This window comes from Dermacentor silvarum, chromosome 3 (genome assembly GCF_013339745.2).
Source record: "Dermacentor silvarum isolate Dsil-2018 chromosome 3, BIME_Dsil_1.4, whole genome shotgun sequence".
Lineage (NCBI taxonomy): Eukaryota > Metazoa > Arthropoda > Arachnida > Ixodida > Ixodidae > Dermacentor > Dermacentor silvarum.
The window spans coordinates 195,009,855-195,027,923 of NC_051156.1; the positions used below are offsets into that span (position 1 = coordinate 195,009,855).

General features: G+C 46.2%; 1 protein-coding gene across 1 annotated transcript in view; it reads right to left on the reverse strand.

The window, feature by feature from the left end:
* Positions 1-17,160, reverse strand: part of LOC119446407 (adenosine receptor A2b-like) — a 112,976-nt gene extending 95,816 nt beyond the window's left edge. Inside the window, 2 exon segments of the mRNA XM_037710834.2 lie at positions 16,361-16,834; positions 16,836-17,160. Of these exon segments, the coding sequence (XP_037566762.1) occupies positions 16,361-16,834; positions 16,836-16,955 (594 nt within the window). The 5' untranslated portion in view covers positions 16,956-17,160.
* Positions 17,161-18,069: the final 909 nt, after the last annotated feature.

Here is an 18,069-nt window from a genome sequence, read left to right on the forward strand (position 1 = left end):
ATCAGAATTACTGAGGAAGGTGTGTTAGCACTTATGCTTAACCTCGGCGCTAAAAAATCGCCCGGTGCTGATGGAATCCCGAGCGCGTTTCTTTCCCGGTACGCGGAATGGTGTTCAAGCGCCCACTCCTGCCTAAGGCCTGGTAACAAGGCTGGCAGTACTTGTAAAATAAATAAATAAATAAATAAATAAATAAATAAATAAATAAATAAATAAATAAATAAATAAATAAATAAATAAATAAATAAATAAATAAATAAATAAAAATAAATCAATAAAATCAATTGTCGAAAGTTAGCGCTCGTCCTGCGTTCTTCTTCATCCTTGTGTCGTTCTAGCGCTATGTATCCCAGTTTACGATTGAACTACCAACACGCCCAAACTTCTTCCCTGCTTCAAAACGCGCACGCCCAAAAACGAAACCGGAAGTGTGGTTCAGGTTTCATTGCCAGCCACTTTCTGTGCTACAGTCAATTCAGCCGCTGGGCTCAAGGAAGATATAAAGGGCAATTAAATGCTAAGCATTTCAAGGCGAACATTTGCTATTTTGACAGTATCTATCTATCTATCTATCTATCTATCTATCTATCTATCTATCTATCTATCTATCTATCTATCTATCTATCTATCTATCTATCTATCTATCTATCTATCTATCTAACCGCCTACGACTTTGTGCTCTCATGGTCGTTTCGTTAACTTGGTATGTACTAAAATTGGCATACTATGAGAATAGTACATGACGAACATAAATGATAAGTCATGACATGAGTGTCATACATGAATGACATGACATGCTTGTCATGTATGTCATGACAATGACCCAGCAAAATACATTAACACTCAAAAAACACAGCTGGGTTCGGACGTGGGCACTAACTGAAGCAAACACTAAAGGATGCTGGTAGAAGTCACAGTCATGAGCATGACTCAGCAAAAATGACAATGACTCAGCGAAAAACGTATAGCACTCAAGAACCACTGAAAAGGTGCTAAGGGAAGGAAAAACTAAGGGATGATGGTAGAAATCATAGTCATGAGCATGACTCAGCGAAAAAAGATTAACACTCAAAAACCAACGGAATGGGTTCGGATGGGATCTAGGCGAAGGAAAAGAAGACGACGGGATGGTTCTTTATCATAATGGAGCCAATCCTTATGGCAGCGCTGCGATGCTACTACTTTGTATAACCTCGTAGTTACTCTGGTTACCTGGGTAAATTGTTTTGCAAACTTCGTTGAGTATTAGTACTTTGCCAAACGTAAACGTACAATGAAATGCAGTGCAACTTCGCGCTTATGCCTTTTATCGGAATGCCTCTGTATCACGCGTGAGAGAACCAGGTACCGTCAGTGGCTTGTAGAAATTAAAAAAAAAAATCACAGCATATCCACGGGGTGAATGATGATGAGTGGGCGAAGCTCCGGAGGGAATCATCGGATCTCCCGCTTAAGGGGACGCTAGCCCAAACGCGTTAGAAACGTGCAGTACTCTCTAGTAAGGGGGAGCGGCCACAGCGTCTTACGCAGCCATTTACACATGCCGGAACGTGCACCGCGTTTGCCGACGCCATCACATGACTGCTGAGAGAGTATACCCCCGTATTCATAAACGCTCCTCGACTTGAACTTGACTTGCCACAGCTTTGGGCAGCGCGTTCGAAACGCGTTGAAGGTAAGGTGGAGAGGCCACAGCGTCTTACACCAGCTTCTTACACGGGCCGTAACGCGCTAGCACAAACGCGTTAGAAACGCGCTAGAAACGCGGCATTTCGTTAATGTTGGGTATTTATAGCCATCGTGGTGCGTTTGTCCATGTGCGCTTCGTGGCGTAGTGGGCTAACGCCGCGCGCTCGGAAGCCACGGGTCCCTGGTTCGATTCCGCGCTACGGACACAACTTCGGAATTTTTTTCTCAGACTGGTTACACACTACTACTACTACTACGACGGGGACGGAACGGGTGCCGCTATAAGGAGCTTCGCCCCTAATAAATTACGGCAGGGACACTTAAGACTGCTTACGTGTGAAATCCTCATATGCGAAAGCATTATATTCTATCTCAAGCTGATTGCAGCACTGCGGAAGGTACGAGGCGTACACAGGCAATACCATTGCGCTGCAGTATATCGTTCCGGGCGTAACTCGCTGCGAATTGGCTACACTAGAGAGTTTTATTTTAGCTCGCTACACCATTGCCTCCTCCACTAGATGCCTGCAGAATGGCTCGCGCTCCCGGTGGAATAGGCCTGCTCTCAGCTGTGAACAAACATCGCGAGGTGGCGTTCATGACCAACACTATCATCACTATCAAGCTATTTGTTGTTTGGAGCCAGGACGGGAGTATTGCGGACTAAGATGTACCGAGTCAAGTACCAAGGTATAGACACGTTGTGCGGTGCGTGTGGAGAGGAAGAGCAAACGGCTGTGCACCTCATACTTTTCTGTAATGGGCTTAACCTTACAGTGCGAAGCAACGGCGCTGATTTTTTCAAAACATTGGGGTTTAGGGACAGTGGAGGCAATAAACCTTGAGCGGGTAGAAATAACCAAAACGGAGGTTATCTGATTGGTGGCTAAAATCAAGGCAGGGGTGAAATTTCACCCACCACAAAATACAAGATATGTTAATAGTGACGGCTAGGTGGCGTATGCCACCATCCGATTTAAAGGGTTCAGCTCCATCCATCCATTCATCCATCCATCCATCAATCAATCCATCCATCCATCCATCCATCCATCCATCCATCCACCCATCCATCCATCCGTCCATCCGTCCGTCCGTCCGTCCGTCCGTCCGTCCATCCATCCATCCATCCATCCATCCATCCATCCATCCATCCATCCATCCATCCATCCATCCATCCATCCATCCATCCATCCATCCACCCATCCGTCCGTCCGTCCGTCCGTCCGTCCGTCCGTCCGTCCGTCCGTCCGTCCATCCATCCATCCATCCATCCATCCATCACGGGCGGCGGGCGGTACCGACGGTTACTGACCCAGCGCACGGTGGTCGGTACCGCGGTGAGACCACGGTTAACACAATCCTTTGGGTGCGCTTTTTAAAGGTTGGTTGTCTGGCTCTAAAATAGCTGTCGCCCGTAATGCCTGCAAACATCCGCTAAGCTTTGATCGATGTTAATGGCCTTCGAGATCGGCATGCACGCGTTATGACGATTTCGGAAGCCACGCGAGGTAGCGCCCACTGGTTCCGCCAGCCACATGTAGCGCTAGCGACAGACACTAGTGGAGAGGAGGAAAGGGGAAGGGTTTGGCATCTGGTTTTTCGCTCACGGTATAGCGATACGTGACATGTTAGGACCTTTGCGCATGCACGTCGTATACCGAGAATTACTGCAGCGGTTACCGCCGGTAACCGCAATAGCCACCGTGGCAACATATGGCAGTGCCGACCACCCGCTTCGATCCGAATTCACGGTTGTTACTGGCTCTCCGCCCTGTCAGCAAGAAACAAGCGGAAAAATCCATCATCGCTAAATCTCATCTCAAGCTGAGGTCAAATCATTAGTTATGTTTTGTCGTAATCCTTGACATCGGCTGTTTGTTTTCACGGTGCTAGGACTACGGACACGGCACCGAGCAGTAAATCTGGTTTGATTTCTGGCTAGCAGATGGCGCCACAGCATTAGTATTGGTGATGCGTTGACGATGGGGAACGCTATAAAAGCAATTTAATTGTTCCCTGCATAATTAATTTACTGCCCCACTCTAGCATGGCACATGATGACGGTAGCGAGCAAATGTCAAGTAGACACCGAGCATACGCTGTGGCGCAGGTGAATAAATATCTTTAAGGGCATTCACCCGTACTACTTGCTCAGGAGGCTGCAAGGTAACTGCAGGGAAAGCGTACAAGTAAAGCGAAGCCCTGCCGACGCATGCATGTAAATGCAGCTGATGGCAACGGCGTCAGTACATTTTTTGTGTCAATCCACCAACCATGGAGCATGTAACTGGATGGCAAGCAGACGCTGAGCAGACGATGCGGCGCGGATGAGCACATCTCAATGAGGGGCATTCGGCCTTCCTATTGGCTAAGAATTCGCTTAGTTTCCACAGTGCTGCCACCAGCTTGTGAGATAGAGTGTAGAGTCGTCACCATCATCATCCTCATCAGCCTATATTTATACCCGCTGCAGGACGAAGGCCTCTCTCCCTGCGGTTTCCAATTACCCCTGTCTTGCGCTAGCTGATTCCAACTTGCACCTGCAAATTTCATAACGTCATCACCCCACCTAGTTTTCTGCCGTCCTCGACTGCACTTCACTTCTCTTGGGATCCATTCTGTAACTCTAATGGTCCACCGGTTACCCCCCTACGCATTACATGGCCTGCCTAGCTCCATTTTTTTCTCTTAATGCCAATTAGAATATTAGCTATCCCCGTTTGCTCTCTGATCCGCACCGCTCTCTTCCTCTCTCTTAACGTTAGGTCTAACATGTTTCGTTCCATCGTTCTTCGTGCAGTCCTTAACTTGTTCTCTAGCTTCCTTGTTAACCTCCAAGTTCCTGCCCCATATATGTTAACACCGGCAGAATAGAATGATTGTACACTTTTGTTTTCAACGACAGTGGTAAGCTCCCAGGCAGGATTTGGCGATGCCTGCCGTATGACTCCAATACAATTTTAATCTTCTTTAAATTTCTTTCTCATGATCAGGGACCATTGTGCGTAATTGACATAGATAAACATAATCTTTTACATACTCTATAGAGGCTGGCTGGCGATACTGAATTCTTGTTCCCTTGCCAGGCTATTGAACATTATCTTTCTCTTCTGCATATTAATCTTAAACCCCACTCTTACACTTTCTCGGTTAAGGTCCTCAATCATTTGTTGTAATTCATCGCCATTGATGCTGTATAGGACAATGTTATCTGCAAACCGAAGGTTGCTGAGATATTTGCCGTTGATTCTCACTCCTAAGCCTTCCGAGTCTAAGAGCTTGAATACTTCTTCTAAGCATACAGTGAATAGCATTGGAGAGATTATGTCTCCTTGCCTGACCCCTTTCTTGATAGGTAACTTTCTACTTTTCTTGTGGAGATCCAAGGTAGCTGTGGAATCTTTGACGATGTTTGCCAAGATATTCCCGTATGCCTCCTATACTCCTTGTTTATAGGAGTATAGAGTACCTTTGGCGAAATGTTTCTTTCCGCTCGTACCTTGTCCGTGCAAGCTCTCGCCTGCGTTCTAAGTGCGCCTCGGTTAGGCCAAATCAAAACTCGCCAAGCGACTCAACGCGCTCGCTTGCCCGCGAGGAGTTCAAACTCGAAGGACCGCTCAGCGGTGTTGAATTGGACATTAATGCTTGCATTGCGATATAAATTATATGGACACTCCGGGCGCATTTCTCCTGTCGCCGTCACCGTGATGTTCCGTATAAAGTCCAAGGGCGATAACATCGTCGCCATGCGCCTTATGCTGCATGTGAAAAGTGAAAGCGTGCGATGGTGAGCAGACGATGGTGTCTCAATCTCGCGCGCGCAAGGGAGCAAAACGGTTAGGAAGCGCGCTGTGTTTCGTCGCGCGCAAAAGCACAGGAGGCAGGGGGGTGGGGGGATGGGGGGGGGGGGGGGGGGGCGTTCTACTCCGGTGGCTGCTTCTTATGGCACGGCCACCCGCGGCCACCCGCGTTTTCCCACGCCCTACCTTGAAAGTGATCTGCGAAGAGGACAAAGTGTGCCGAGTGTTTATAGTGATTTCATTCTCTAGGCTGATAGCTTCGTGTGCGCTGTGTTTTCGCCGCTTATAGTTAGCGGTGAAGCTAGATGCAGCACCAATATCGATTCACTCGCGGCCACGCTTCCTCACGCCAGCGTTTTGACAGCTAGTTTCCGCGGTCATCGATGACATGTGTTCATGTTTGCTTGTGCGCGCGTGACACCATGCTTGTTAATTTATATCGTAAGCGAATGCTTTTTTAAAAGCTCATGCGGTCGATAAAATTTAGTTGGTATATCTGTCTACTAATGTGCTATCGCAATCGATGCTTCGCCTTTCGGGCGAAACTGAGTCTTTTTATTATACACTCATTTTATGCACTCATGACGTGGCCCCACCTCCTCCCTGTTGGCTGCACCGTTACGTGCGCGTGCAATATAGGCCACACTTTTAGTCAGTCAGATGGCTGCGGCGTGACGTGTGCAGAGAACTCACTAGGCACGCCTTTAGTCAACCAGAACCGAGGAGCCGCACTGGCGACGGGGAAGAGTGCTCGTCTCGCAACCCTGGAGGCCAGGGATAGATTAATTCCCACCCAGACCGAAACGTACCATATATTTTTTTTTTCATAGCCAATAGTTTACTTTTGTTTAAAGGAAGCTCCCGGAGAAAGTTAATGTCCATCCTAGTATTTCTTGAGCTGTTTTTACTCTTTGCATCGTCGGCCATTTTGATTACCATATTTGGTCACGCCGTCGACTTTCACGTATTTTCGCGCAATGGGGCATATAATGCTTTGGCATTAAAAGGTCAGTCGGCATGGCACTGGCAACTACCAGCTAACCATTACAATTGTGCATTTCCATTCTAAATGCACAATGTAAATTACTGGTCTCATGCGTACATTGTAAATGCACATATGAGACCAGGGCCGGTATTTTGTAGCGGTGCCTTTCCGATGCTAATGCCTTTTCGCGCTTGGTCAGTGGCCGGAGTGACGGCCCGCTCACATTATCAACGGGATCAGCCGGCTGTGAGCGCTGGATGATAAAACCAGTATAGAATAAAGCATAACGCATCGCTACAAAATACCGGCCCAGTAACTTTTATATTGCAGATGATTTGGCTTGTTAAGGTTCGCCGTTGGACGAACCGTAGCGCAGACACTCAAACCGAAAAAAAAAAGATTGCAGATCCCACGCCCTAGGGGAATCGATGTTATGCTAAGCAGTGTGCCAAGACGTAGGCGGCTCACTCCTAGTGAGCTAACATGCCTGCCATGTTAACGAAACGACCATAAGAGCGCCAAGACGTAGGCGGCTCTTACATGACATTCATGTCATGAGTCATCAGGAATCCCTTTACCTATACCTAAGAGACTTTAGGCGAAATATTTAGTCATGCTCATGACTATGGCTTCGACCATCAACCTTTAACCTTTTCCTTCACTTAGTACCACATCCGAACCCATTCCATTGGTTTTCGAGTGGTAATCTTTTTTCGGTGAGTCATTCTCATTTTTTCTGAGTCAGGGTCATGACTTTGACTTCTACCACAATCGTGTAGTGTTTCCTTCACTTAGTGCCCAGGTGCAAACCCATTTCAGTGGTTTTTGAGTATTAATCTTTTTTCGTTGAGTCATTGTCCTTTTTGCTGAGTCATGCCCATGAATATGACTTCTACCATCATCCTTTTGTGTTTCCTTTACTTAATGCCCACGTCCGAACCCATTCCACTGGTTTTTAAGTGTTAATCTTTTTTTTTCGCTTAGTCATTGTACTTTCCTGAGTCATTGTCGTAACTATGACTAACATCATCCTTTAGTGTTTTCCTTCATTTATTACCAACGTAAGAAACCATTTAAGTGGCTTTTGAGTGTTAATATTTTTTGCTGAGTCATTGTCATTTATGCTGAGTCATGCTCATGACTATGACTTCTACCAGCTATCCTGTAGTGTTTAATTCACTTAGTACCCACGACCGAACCCATTTCAGTGGTTTTTGAGTGTTAATATATTTCGCGGAGTCATTGTCATGACCTACATGCACACGCATGTCATGAGATTTATGTCATGACCTATCCCTTATGTTCGTCAGACACTCCTGTCATAATATGCTAATTTTGGTACCTACCAAGTTAACGAAACGACCATGAGAGTACCATGACGTAGGCGGCTGTTTCATGACCTACATGGCACGCATGTCATGATATTGATGCCATGGCATATCATTTATGTTCGTCATATGCTCTTGTCATAGTATTCAAATTTTGGTACATACCATGTTAACGAAACGACCATGAGAGCACAAAGTCGTAGGTGGCTAGATAGATAGATACTGTCAAAGTAGCAAATGTTCGCCGAGAAATGCTTCGCAATTAAAAAAGAAGAAGAGAAAGTGCTCTTGTGTCATTCTCTTGTCCTTTCTGAGTCACTTCCCGGTGATTTATCATAATCTATGTATCGTTTCTCCAGAACAAACAGAAATTACATAGATAATGAGGAACTGGGAACTCCGACGTCGAGCAATGAAGTCAAGTCTACACAGCTACTGTTTTCTCTTAGAGCGAGGCAGTTGAAGTGGCTGTGGAAGTTCGTTGTCTAGGCTAAAACTGCGGTTCTCTTCGCCAATGAGGCTAAAGGCTTCCCGCTAAAATCAGAAGCGTCGTGGGCTTATTTCTGTTCATTTCCCTCCTGAGACCCCTCGTAGAATACATAGCACATGGCCGTATACTTTTTTTTTTTTTATGAATCCATTCGCAAGTGATTACACAAGATATTCATTCTGGGTGTAAAGTGTACGGTGCATGCGTAACTGTAAAGAAGTGGTTTACTCATATTCTTGTCATCCGCTTTCGAGGAATTTGGCACTCAATTGATCTAGACCTCTGTGTCGTCCCAGACGGACGAAAGCAAACTTGAGGTGTGCTTAGAGATCACTGATATTGCATGAAAATAAAGGACGCGCCAGCAACATGGCAATGTACTACACGTAGTTCCATCTTAATCTTTGCGTTTAAGCGATGAAATGCAGTTTTTATCATAGCAAGCATGAGCAGAAGAGATGTTCGCGCACATGGAGATGCAGTTTTCGGCATGTAACTGTGGTATTTAAAATTTAAAAATTGTTTTTGAAGTTCGTAATAAAAACCACCTTTAAGAGCGATTACGTCATATGGTGGTGTACGGGTCTCAGGAGGTTACAGGACTGTGGGCTCTCCCAGCGATCCCCTGTAAACACTTGTCTGCCGCGTTTACGCCAGCACGATATATACCAGCAAATTCCCGTGCCCCTGTTCCTTTATGAAATCTCCGGCCAAACTTGCAACAACTTGGGCAGTTGGAACTTTAACGCAATGGCGTACACATTTCTACACAGCAACGGACGCACAGACACACACACAAACGCGTATACCGCCCACTTTAAACTTGCATCTGGCTAACATCTGGTTAGTACCTTGTAAATAAAATTGAAAAGATCTCTGCCATTTTCCTGTCTTCCTCCCGCCACCCACGACTGTCATGAAAGCAAGACTGCTTATTTAAGGTTCCTCTAATTAGTTAGCGTGAATTCGTTTATTTACTGCCCGGTCACCCTCCGAAATCGCTCTGAAACCCCACCCTCTGAAACGCTCGCTAAAAATACCGTGCGTATACTTGCAAATATTTATGCGCTTGTAATAGCATCTATCTATCGCTATTCGCTCTTTTAAAACATGGCGCGCGGCCGTAAGTACAAGTGGCATTCAATTTAATGAATCCATTACTCCTCGCTTGGGACCCGCTGCGCTGTCTTGCTGAGTGAGTGACGGGATGGACACGCCTTTTCCATTCGGCGCGTAATGAAACGCGCACCACCGAAAATACTCGCCACGCCGTGTACGTGTACTTCGAGCTTTCCCACGCATCCATATCAATCAAAGTCGTTTTGTTCGCTTTAAAGCTTCACAGTTCCCGTTCGCCACGTAGTTAAGATGCGAGGCATTTTAAATTCCCTTCCTAACGAACACACGTCACTTCAACCTGCCGTTCTGACTAGGGAGCCTACATGCAACGCCGTTTTAAACTGCGTTGCATGTAGGCTCCCTAGTTCTGACTTTCTTCTTCTTTTTTTTAAAGAAAACTCGTTTCAATTACTTGGTTACTAGCACGGAATCGACATGATGAACTAGGTTTCCTCATCCGAGTATGCCGTGTTCAGCGGAACTTTGTGTACGCATGCAGTATAATTAAACGAGCAGCTGAGGGCTGCAGTAATTTTCGTACCCGAAGTTTACGGCGGGGTATGAATTAACAAGTAACGCTGCGTGGCTCGCAACTCCTCCAGTTACCGCATTTAGCCTTATTCTCGATATGCCTCTCTCTACGTAGCCGTTTTCGCTGATATACATGCAGGTTTTACTTTATCGGTGTTTCTCGAGGCAGACAGGCAACTGTTCTTTTAAATGAAATGTACAAAAACTAAGCAGGAAGGTAGTGAAAGTGGACGGAAGGACAACAAAAACCAAACCCGTCCGTATCTTGCTCAATGCGGGGAGGGCGCCCTATATACCATATGTGAGCTAAGTTCCAATTTCGTGGCTATTTGCGTATCAGAACTAGCCCTTGGAGTGTTAGCCAGCGCCACTGAAGGGCATGACGGTGGATCCGAAACGTTCTTTGAACCGTTGGCGTCACGGAGTACATGAACGTATCGAGGCTTATGTGAAATAGCTGCGGAATATTGGGACGTGACATGTAGCCACGACCATATGAGAGCTGCACGAACGGAGATCACTGGGAGCTGCTTTCGGCCCATAAAAACGATGATGATGACGATGATGATGACGACAACGACGACATTAGGTATAGTGCGGGTTTTTAACCTAGCATAAAAATTATTATACCGCATTACTGGGTGCCATTTGGAACCGTCAAATGTCGTCTGAGGCTCATTTGTCGAACAGCTTAAAGAAGTTTGTTGACAGGGCGATGGTTGTACAGCCATTCGAATGAAAAATACAACCTAATAAGTCGTATTATCGTGCATGAATAGCTAATTTCAAAAAAGCAATGTACAGCAGGCGCGAAAGATGTAATGCCCTCTGTAATGGCGATTCAATAATTACGGTAAAGGCAATCCTCAGCTATCCTCGCTCTTGTATCTTTTCGGTGTATGACGTCAAGTCACAAGCGAGACCAACCACAGCACATTTTTTTTTCACAGTTACAGCCGTAACATTCATCATGCTGAGCGGTACGATTGTGTAGGCCTATCGAATACGCAATTTACGCAGTCAAAGTGAAGTGTATAGCACAGCATGCAGCAAAACAGCAGGCTTCGAATGTAAAGCCCTGTGCATAAATCGTGGATACAGCATTCGCGCTGCGTGCCATCCTACCGGTTACAAACTTATACTATATGTATATTTTTTTAACTTCTTTCCTTCATGGAACGTTCTCTGTATACATCCAATAATCCGCTGTTTTCAGTACAACTCCTACAAATTAGGTTAAAACCAATTACGGTGTTTAAAGGTCAACTGCAAATAAATTTTGGACCACGTGGAAAATATAGCCTGCAAATATAGACGTGTGGAATACTAAATCTGAAAGAAAAAGGAAATAAGAAAAAAAAAGATAAAGAAAGCCACCGCCATTACCACTTGCCCGAAATGACGCAGAACTAAGAACGTTGAGAACCAGAGCGGGTTCTCGTCACGGCCTCTGAGATACGAGGACGCTCTCGTAAGGATGTCGGAGGCGATGTGCCGGAACCTTGCGTGACGTCCACTGACCACCAGGTGAACGCGCCGTCGGCTGAGGTGTTACTTAAAGGCCGTCGATAAGGAAATTAGACGGTTACCAGCTGCGTAGTTTTGCCAACATCGATTCGATACTATATATATACTACTCATTTCCAACTACCGTAACTTTGTCAAAGTGAAATTTCGTTGCAGTTGTTGGCCTTTAACGTTCCAAAAGCAGCTCACGCGCTTGGTTTCTTGGGTCCTTTAACGGCGGGGTGCACCAAATGCACCAAAAGCACGGAACACGAGCCTATTTTGTACTCCTATCACGATCGAAATGAGACCGTCGCAACGGGAGTCGAACCCGTTACCTCCAGCTCAGCAGCAGAACGTCATAGCCACCGAGTCGCCGCGGCTGGTGCGATTCTCATCGAAGCGCTAAAGGAGTCCGCGTGAGTGCCTCGTCATTTCCGTAAATGTAATACGGAAAAGAAACCGCAATTACTGAACTGCGTTAAGAACAATTTCGGATACCCGATTGTACCTGAACGCTCCGGCAGCGCCAGAGCCTTCTTTCAGGCCTCTCTTGGCAAAAGTGGAGGGCGGCAAGCACTTGTCTCGACCACTTCACCGTTGCTACTTAGCGACTTTCCTGAAGCGACAATTTACACGGCGCGAGCAGCCCCCACAGCTTTCCGAGGTCTCGAGGAAAAAAAGAAGAAAGAAAAAAAAAAAAAGGAAAGCCGAGAAGGGCGACTTCGTTGAAACTAATTGCTGGCTCCGCGGTTGTGGATAGCCTGGCAGCGATTGCAGCTATGCCAAGGTCGCCCAAGCTGTCTTCGCTGGCGGACTGGCTAATACGTTAAGATCTAGCAAAAAGTTAACGAAGGTGCCCCGAGCTCTGTAGATCTGCAGCGTGCGTAGGATAGAGGGTCTCTTTAATGAAAATTGGAGAAAGAGAGAGAGAGAGAGAACTATTCCTAAAGAGAATGGCGTAGTGCCTGTTGGTGGTCATGAGACCAGGGGCCTCACTGGCTCAGCTACACTTAAAAGAGTAGCGACACGATATTTTCGACTTGACATTATTTTTTGAGGGTCAGATGAAGGTCCATACCTTCATAAACGCCATAAATGCATACTGGTAAGCGTCAGAGTGCTCTAAAAAAATTTGCTACAACACTTCTTTCTACGAAGCTGTCTCGGTACACAGGAAGAGGATACGTCATGACAACTCATGACGTCATGATACGGTGGTTCCCTCTCTTTCTGCGACCGCCGCGGCGGGCACACGAAAAGCGCAGGCGAAACATATGACGTCAGTGCGGCTCTTCAACAACAACCTGAGTATTAAATTAGGATATCTTGTAAATGTTTCCGATCCTTCGTAGTCAAGTGCCAAGTCTGGTCCTCTTGCATATGAGAAGCACGTGATGCAGCTTCTACAACTTGGAAAATACGTATCACTTGCACTTTTAATCGACGTCCCTGCTAGCCGTATAGTCAGCCATTTGGGCAAGGGGATTGGCGAGGAGTGGGAAGAGTGAACTGGGAGTATAAATTGTTTCCATTACACGCATAAACGAATGTGTGCATATTTGCATTTTTACATATTTGCATTATAGAGAGAATAAAGTATTGTATTGTACTGGCATAGTAGAGAAGGAGGATGTAGTGGGTGTCGTGGTCGGATGACGTCAGGTGTGTTGGTGTGCGCGTCACAGTGCATGCAGTTAGGGCGTCTGTCGTAGCTTATAAGGGGGTGAATACGGATAGTTGGGGGGACGAGGAGTGTGCGGAAAGCTGGGGATTTGTCTGTCAGCCCCCGCCTGCTGCCTATGTCAGATAAAACGCCGGAGAACGAAATTATACGCAAAGGTCTCACCACAGACAAGACTTGTACGCATTGCAGAAAAAAAGTAACCGCGATTACAATTAAAATTACTTAATTGAAAAAATGCAATTCATTACATTTACCAATTACTGTCCCACGTAAGTAACTGAGGAATTACTCAAAAGTAATTGATTATTTTCTCCCTAGATTTATTAACATTGCATAGATGCCGTAAATGAAGCAGCTGGCCTGGCACGTTCAGTGTCTCTGCTGCAGATATTCACACATTGTTTATCTTCACTAACGATTCGTTTTCAAGATTTATTTCTCGTCTTCCCACGTTTTCATTGTGAAGACACCAGCAACGACGCTGAAAACTCTCGATCTTTATATGCTTGATGGGGATGTAGGGCGGTGTTGTAACGTATAAGGATCTTGCTATAACGTATACGGTTAATCAGCATCTCCGCCCTCTATGAAGCGCATCGCTTCATTGTTGCTGATACTTTGAGAAAATGGTCCCTGTCTGGCCAATGAAAAGTTCAGAGAAACCGTGCGTATTTGATTTACCGACAATAAGGTCACGAGTGGCCGTCGAAGATCGAGACCTACCAGTACCGGTTCAGTTCCTAGGCCTACATTTGGTGGCACATTAAGATGAGGAAATAAATACCGAGCTCCCGGGTTTGCCTGTTGAATGGAGTTCTCAAAACTGCATCATCTGTTACAGTTTGTCTCGTCAATAGAGTAGCTGGTTGCGTGTAATTGGTTACTGAAAAAAAGTAATTGAATTACAGTGAGTGTTACCGATTCAACAAATTAATCGTTACATTACACGATTTGCTGAAACTGCGATGAATTACATGTAAATAATTACACGTAACTCGTTACGTACAAGTCTACCACAGACACAGCACGCATTGTTATCATTATTATCGTCGTCGTTATTATTCGTCGTGTAAACACACATAAACACCACACAGAGAGAAAGTGAAGCAGGCTAGCAATTGTTTGATAAAAAGGACACCACGCCCACCCGATTGAAGTGCAGAGAAAAAGATAGAGAAGAGGAAGAGAGAAAGAAAGAAAAAAGATGAAGGCACACCAAACACATCACACGCAGAGTACGAGCATTACACACAAGAGCCCATTCCCCGTGGTTGAGAATACTTCTATAGTACAGTTTTCTGCAATACACGTGACAACGAAAACTCAAAATCAAATAAAGCATCTCGTTCGGGCCACAATGTGTTGCAGGAAATTACAAAGCAACGCATTTCTACTTGTTGCTGAGGTGGTTGGTTAATACATTTTTTGTGGTGTAAAAGAAAGAGAGGCGCGAAACTGTATGAAGAAAAAAAAAAATAAGAGCGACTCAACCACAAAGGGTGACTACTCTAGCAAACTTCATTAGCAGCGGAGAGTTAATTTTTCGAGGAAAGTGGGGGTTCGCGCACGCCGGCACTTTCCTTGAAGAGTGACATCTCTCTGCTCCGAATAAACTTACTCGCGAGTGACGCTCTTTCCTGCATGGGCTATCGCTCTTCGCGCGTTTCGATTTAACGGCTCTCGCTTGTTTCTTTTCTTTTATTATTTATAGAGTTTCTCGTCTTGTCGTTATACAAAAACGAAAATGAAGTTTAGGCGCTTTTGCACCGTTGGCAGAGCAGGAACTTCAACGAGAAAGAACGCTGCCTCTGATTCATTTGTTGTTCTGCTTTGTCGTACATACACGGACATGATCCCTAAATATCCTCATTGCAACAAATGTACGACATCGAAAGCACAGTTCTTTTAAGAAAGCAAGCCTTTGTAACATTTCTGTGAAACCTTATTTAATCATTATGTAGGCAGAAAACGGTAAAGCAATCGCCATATCGCGGATTTGCCTGACGATTGCCTGACGTCCGTACGTTACTACATGTGACAGATTTTTGGTAGATCCCGGCGTAAAACTCTTTTCTGTATATAATAATAATAATAATAATAATAATAATAATAATAATAATAATAATAATAATAATAATAATAATAATAATAATACCTTTATTTGCTTTAATAGAAATTAGAACGTTAATAGCTTAGGCGATTAAGGTAAGCGTTAGGCCGCAGCGACTGTTTCGACAAAGGTCTTCGTTAGGGCAAACAAACAGAAGGTGAACTTTCTAGTCTAACATTTAATAGACGTAGTCATCCATGTATAGTTTCGTAGATGTGATGTTGGCGTACTTTATTTTTTCAAAATTACAATCCTAACGGCGCAGCAAAGGCCACAGTTGTGAAGCAACAAGTTTGCGTAATATCATTCCCGTACAATGTCATTTTCTTGGTATATTAATTCTTTCTTAGGACTACCTTGTGTTCTTCACTTCACACAACCTCAAGTCGATTGGTTATATACAGGGAAACGCAAGAAAAATTGATTTCACTGCATATATAGCAGATATTGCATATATAGCAGGCATTGCGTGATTTGGGAATATGTGCCGTGGTGTCGTTGTGTATGCGTTGACTGTTATTCTACTCTTTCCTTCTACACACCACTACATTCATAAGTGGAAAAAGTCTATGATATCTAGTTTCGGGCTCAGATTTTGTTCAATCGTCTACAAGCAGCGCCTCTTTGGCATCATCTCGAAAGAGAGAAAAGCTGACGGCCTGAGCAGACCTAAGTGCGCGAAATAGAAAATAGAAGGGGGGGGGGGGGGGGGGGGGGAGAAATATGCGACCAGTTTGAAGTTGTATAAAGAAGGGGGTGGGAAAAGGGAGGGTGGGGGCGACGTTGCTTGAAAATAGGCAAATTGCAGCAATCAATCACCCCAGCTTCGTCTAAATCTCCAGCATGTTAGTTCAAGATATCCGATTCCTCTTCCACCAGATTTGCTTCATTCTGCGACACAGCGCGCGGTCCATACACTGATAGACGCGCCGGACAAATATAAACATGCATAACACAATAGACACGACGCGGGAGAGGCCGTCGCCCAAGCCGTAACGTTGTTTACACCCCGCTTGTGCAAACAAAATGAGCGCAGCCATTTCCGTCGCCGGGTACGAGATCATCTCCGCGAGTCGCGGTACCATAACACGGTTTGCGAACGCGCGTACGCTCACCTGCTTGCGGACAACGCTGTAGATGCGGATGTAGAAGAAAGCGATGAGCAGCGCCGGGTACACGATAGTGGCGAAGTAGAGAAACACCAGGAAGCTGTACTTCATCACGGGCAAGAAGAGGCAGTCGCCGCTCGAGGCGGCCTCGGAGTCGTGCCATCCGAGCAGGGGCAGGAACCCCAGCACGAACCCGCTGAGCCAGCAGGCGATCACGACTCCCAGAACGACAGTCTCCGACGCGAGTCTCTGATAGGCCAGCGGGTACAGTATGGCCCAGTAACGGTCCACGGACACGGCCACCAGATGCAGGATCGACACCGTACACAGGACCACGATGAAGGACAGCATCGCGACGCAGCCCATCGGAGAGTCGTGCGGTATCCCGGCTCGCGTGAGCACCGCGAACGGTATGGCCAGGACGCCCACTAGGAGGTCGGCGACTGCCAGGCTTAGGATGTAGTAGTTGGTCAGCCGGCGTCCGCAGACGACGCTCCCGCGCGAAGCAGACGAGAACCGCCAGGTTGCCGACGGTCGCCAGGAATGCTACGCATGCTTCGACGCTCGTGTAAAGGACGGGTGGCGCTTGCCAGTGCGTCATGGTGGCCGCAGTAGAGTTAGGTGGCGTGCAGGAGGCAGCGTGCGACGAACAACACTTTGACCTGCGGCCCCAAGCGCGCGCGCGCACCGTCTCACTTCACCCCATTGATGCGTTTCAGCTGCCGCGACGACGCGAAGGAGAAAGCCGGCGCACACCGCGCGCGCCGCGAGCAGACGACAGTCGTCTGCTGCGGCGACTCCGAGGGCGCATGCGCAGTGTCGCGACAGTAGCGCCGTCCCAGAATCGGAGCGGCGGCGCGCTTCGTTTGCGCGTCTTCCTATTTGGATCTCTTTCGCAACTTTCGTTTGTTCCGTTTCGCCTCGTGTCAGATACGAGCATCGCAGCTGAAAGCCTTCTTCTATGAGCTCAATTTCCGCGGTCAAGTGTCACAAATGCGGGACGAATTGTGTAATATCTGCAGGCAGCGAGGGTTTTACGACATACCCCTTCAACACGACATCTGTTTTAGGCCGTAACGGGAGCGAAATTTCCGGTTCTAGTGAAACGAAGCAGACAACACGGCTCGAGCACTAACAGAACATACACTTCCGTATTTTTTTCCCCACTACACTCCGTTTCGTAAAATGTCTTTTTCCGGCTCTTCATCGAGTACACGCAATCTCTCGTTCAGCCTGTCACTTCATTCGGTCGTAGAAATTAAACAGTCTGTTTCTTCTTTTTTTTTTATGACACTGCGCAGTGACAACGCGTCAGCGATGAAAAACCGATATAAGAGATTCATTTGTCAGCACATTTATATTTCTCTGCTTGTTCTTTATTCTTTTCAAATGCTGCGATTTTACATGCTTGCGAAATTTTGTGTGCGCGTTAGCACGAACGAGTGTGTTGCACTTTGGTGTTAATGCTACGTTTGCGTACGTACCGCATACAATATTGCTCAATGTACACGAGAGTCAAGGGCGGTTCGATCCTATGCAAACATAACACCAGTAATCGCCCCCCCCCCCCCCCCCCCCGCCCCACACGCACACCTCTGTAGGTAACGCTGCGTGCGCAATAAGTCGATATTTTTTTAATTCATTGTAATCACTGGGGAGGGTCGATTTTCTTTTATGCAGCTGCACGCGCCATTGGGCGAAAAGTGTTTTACGTG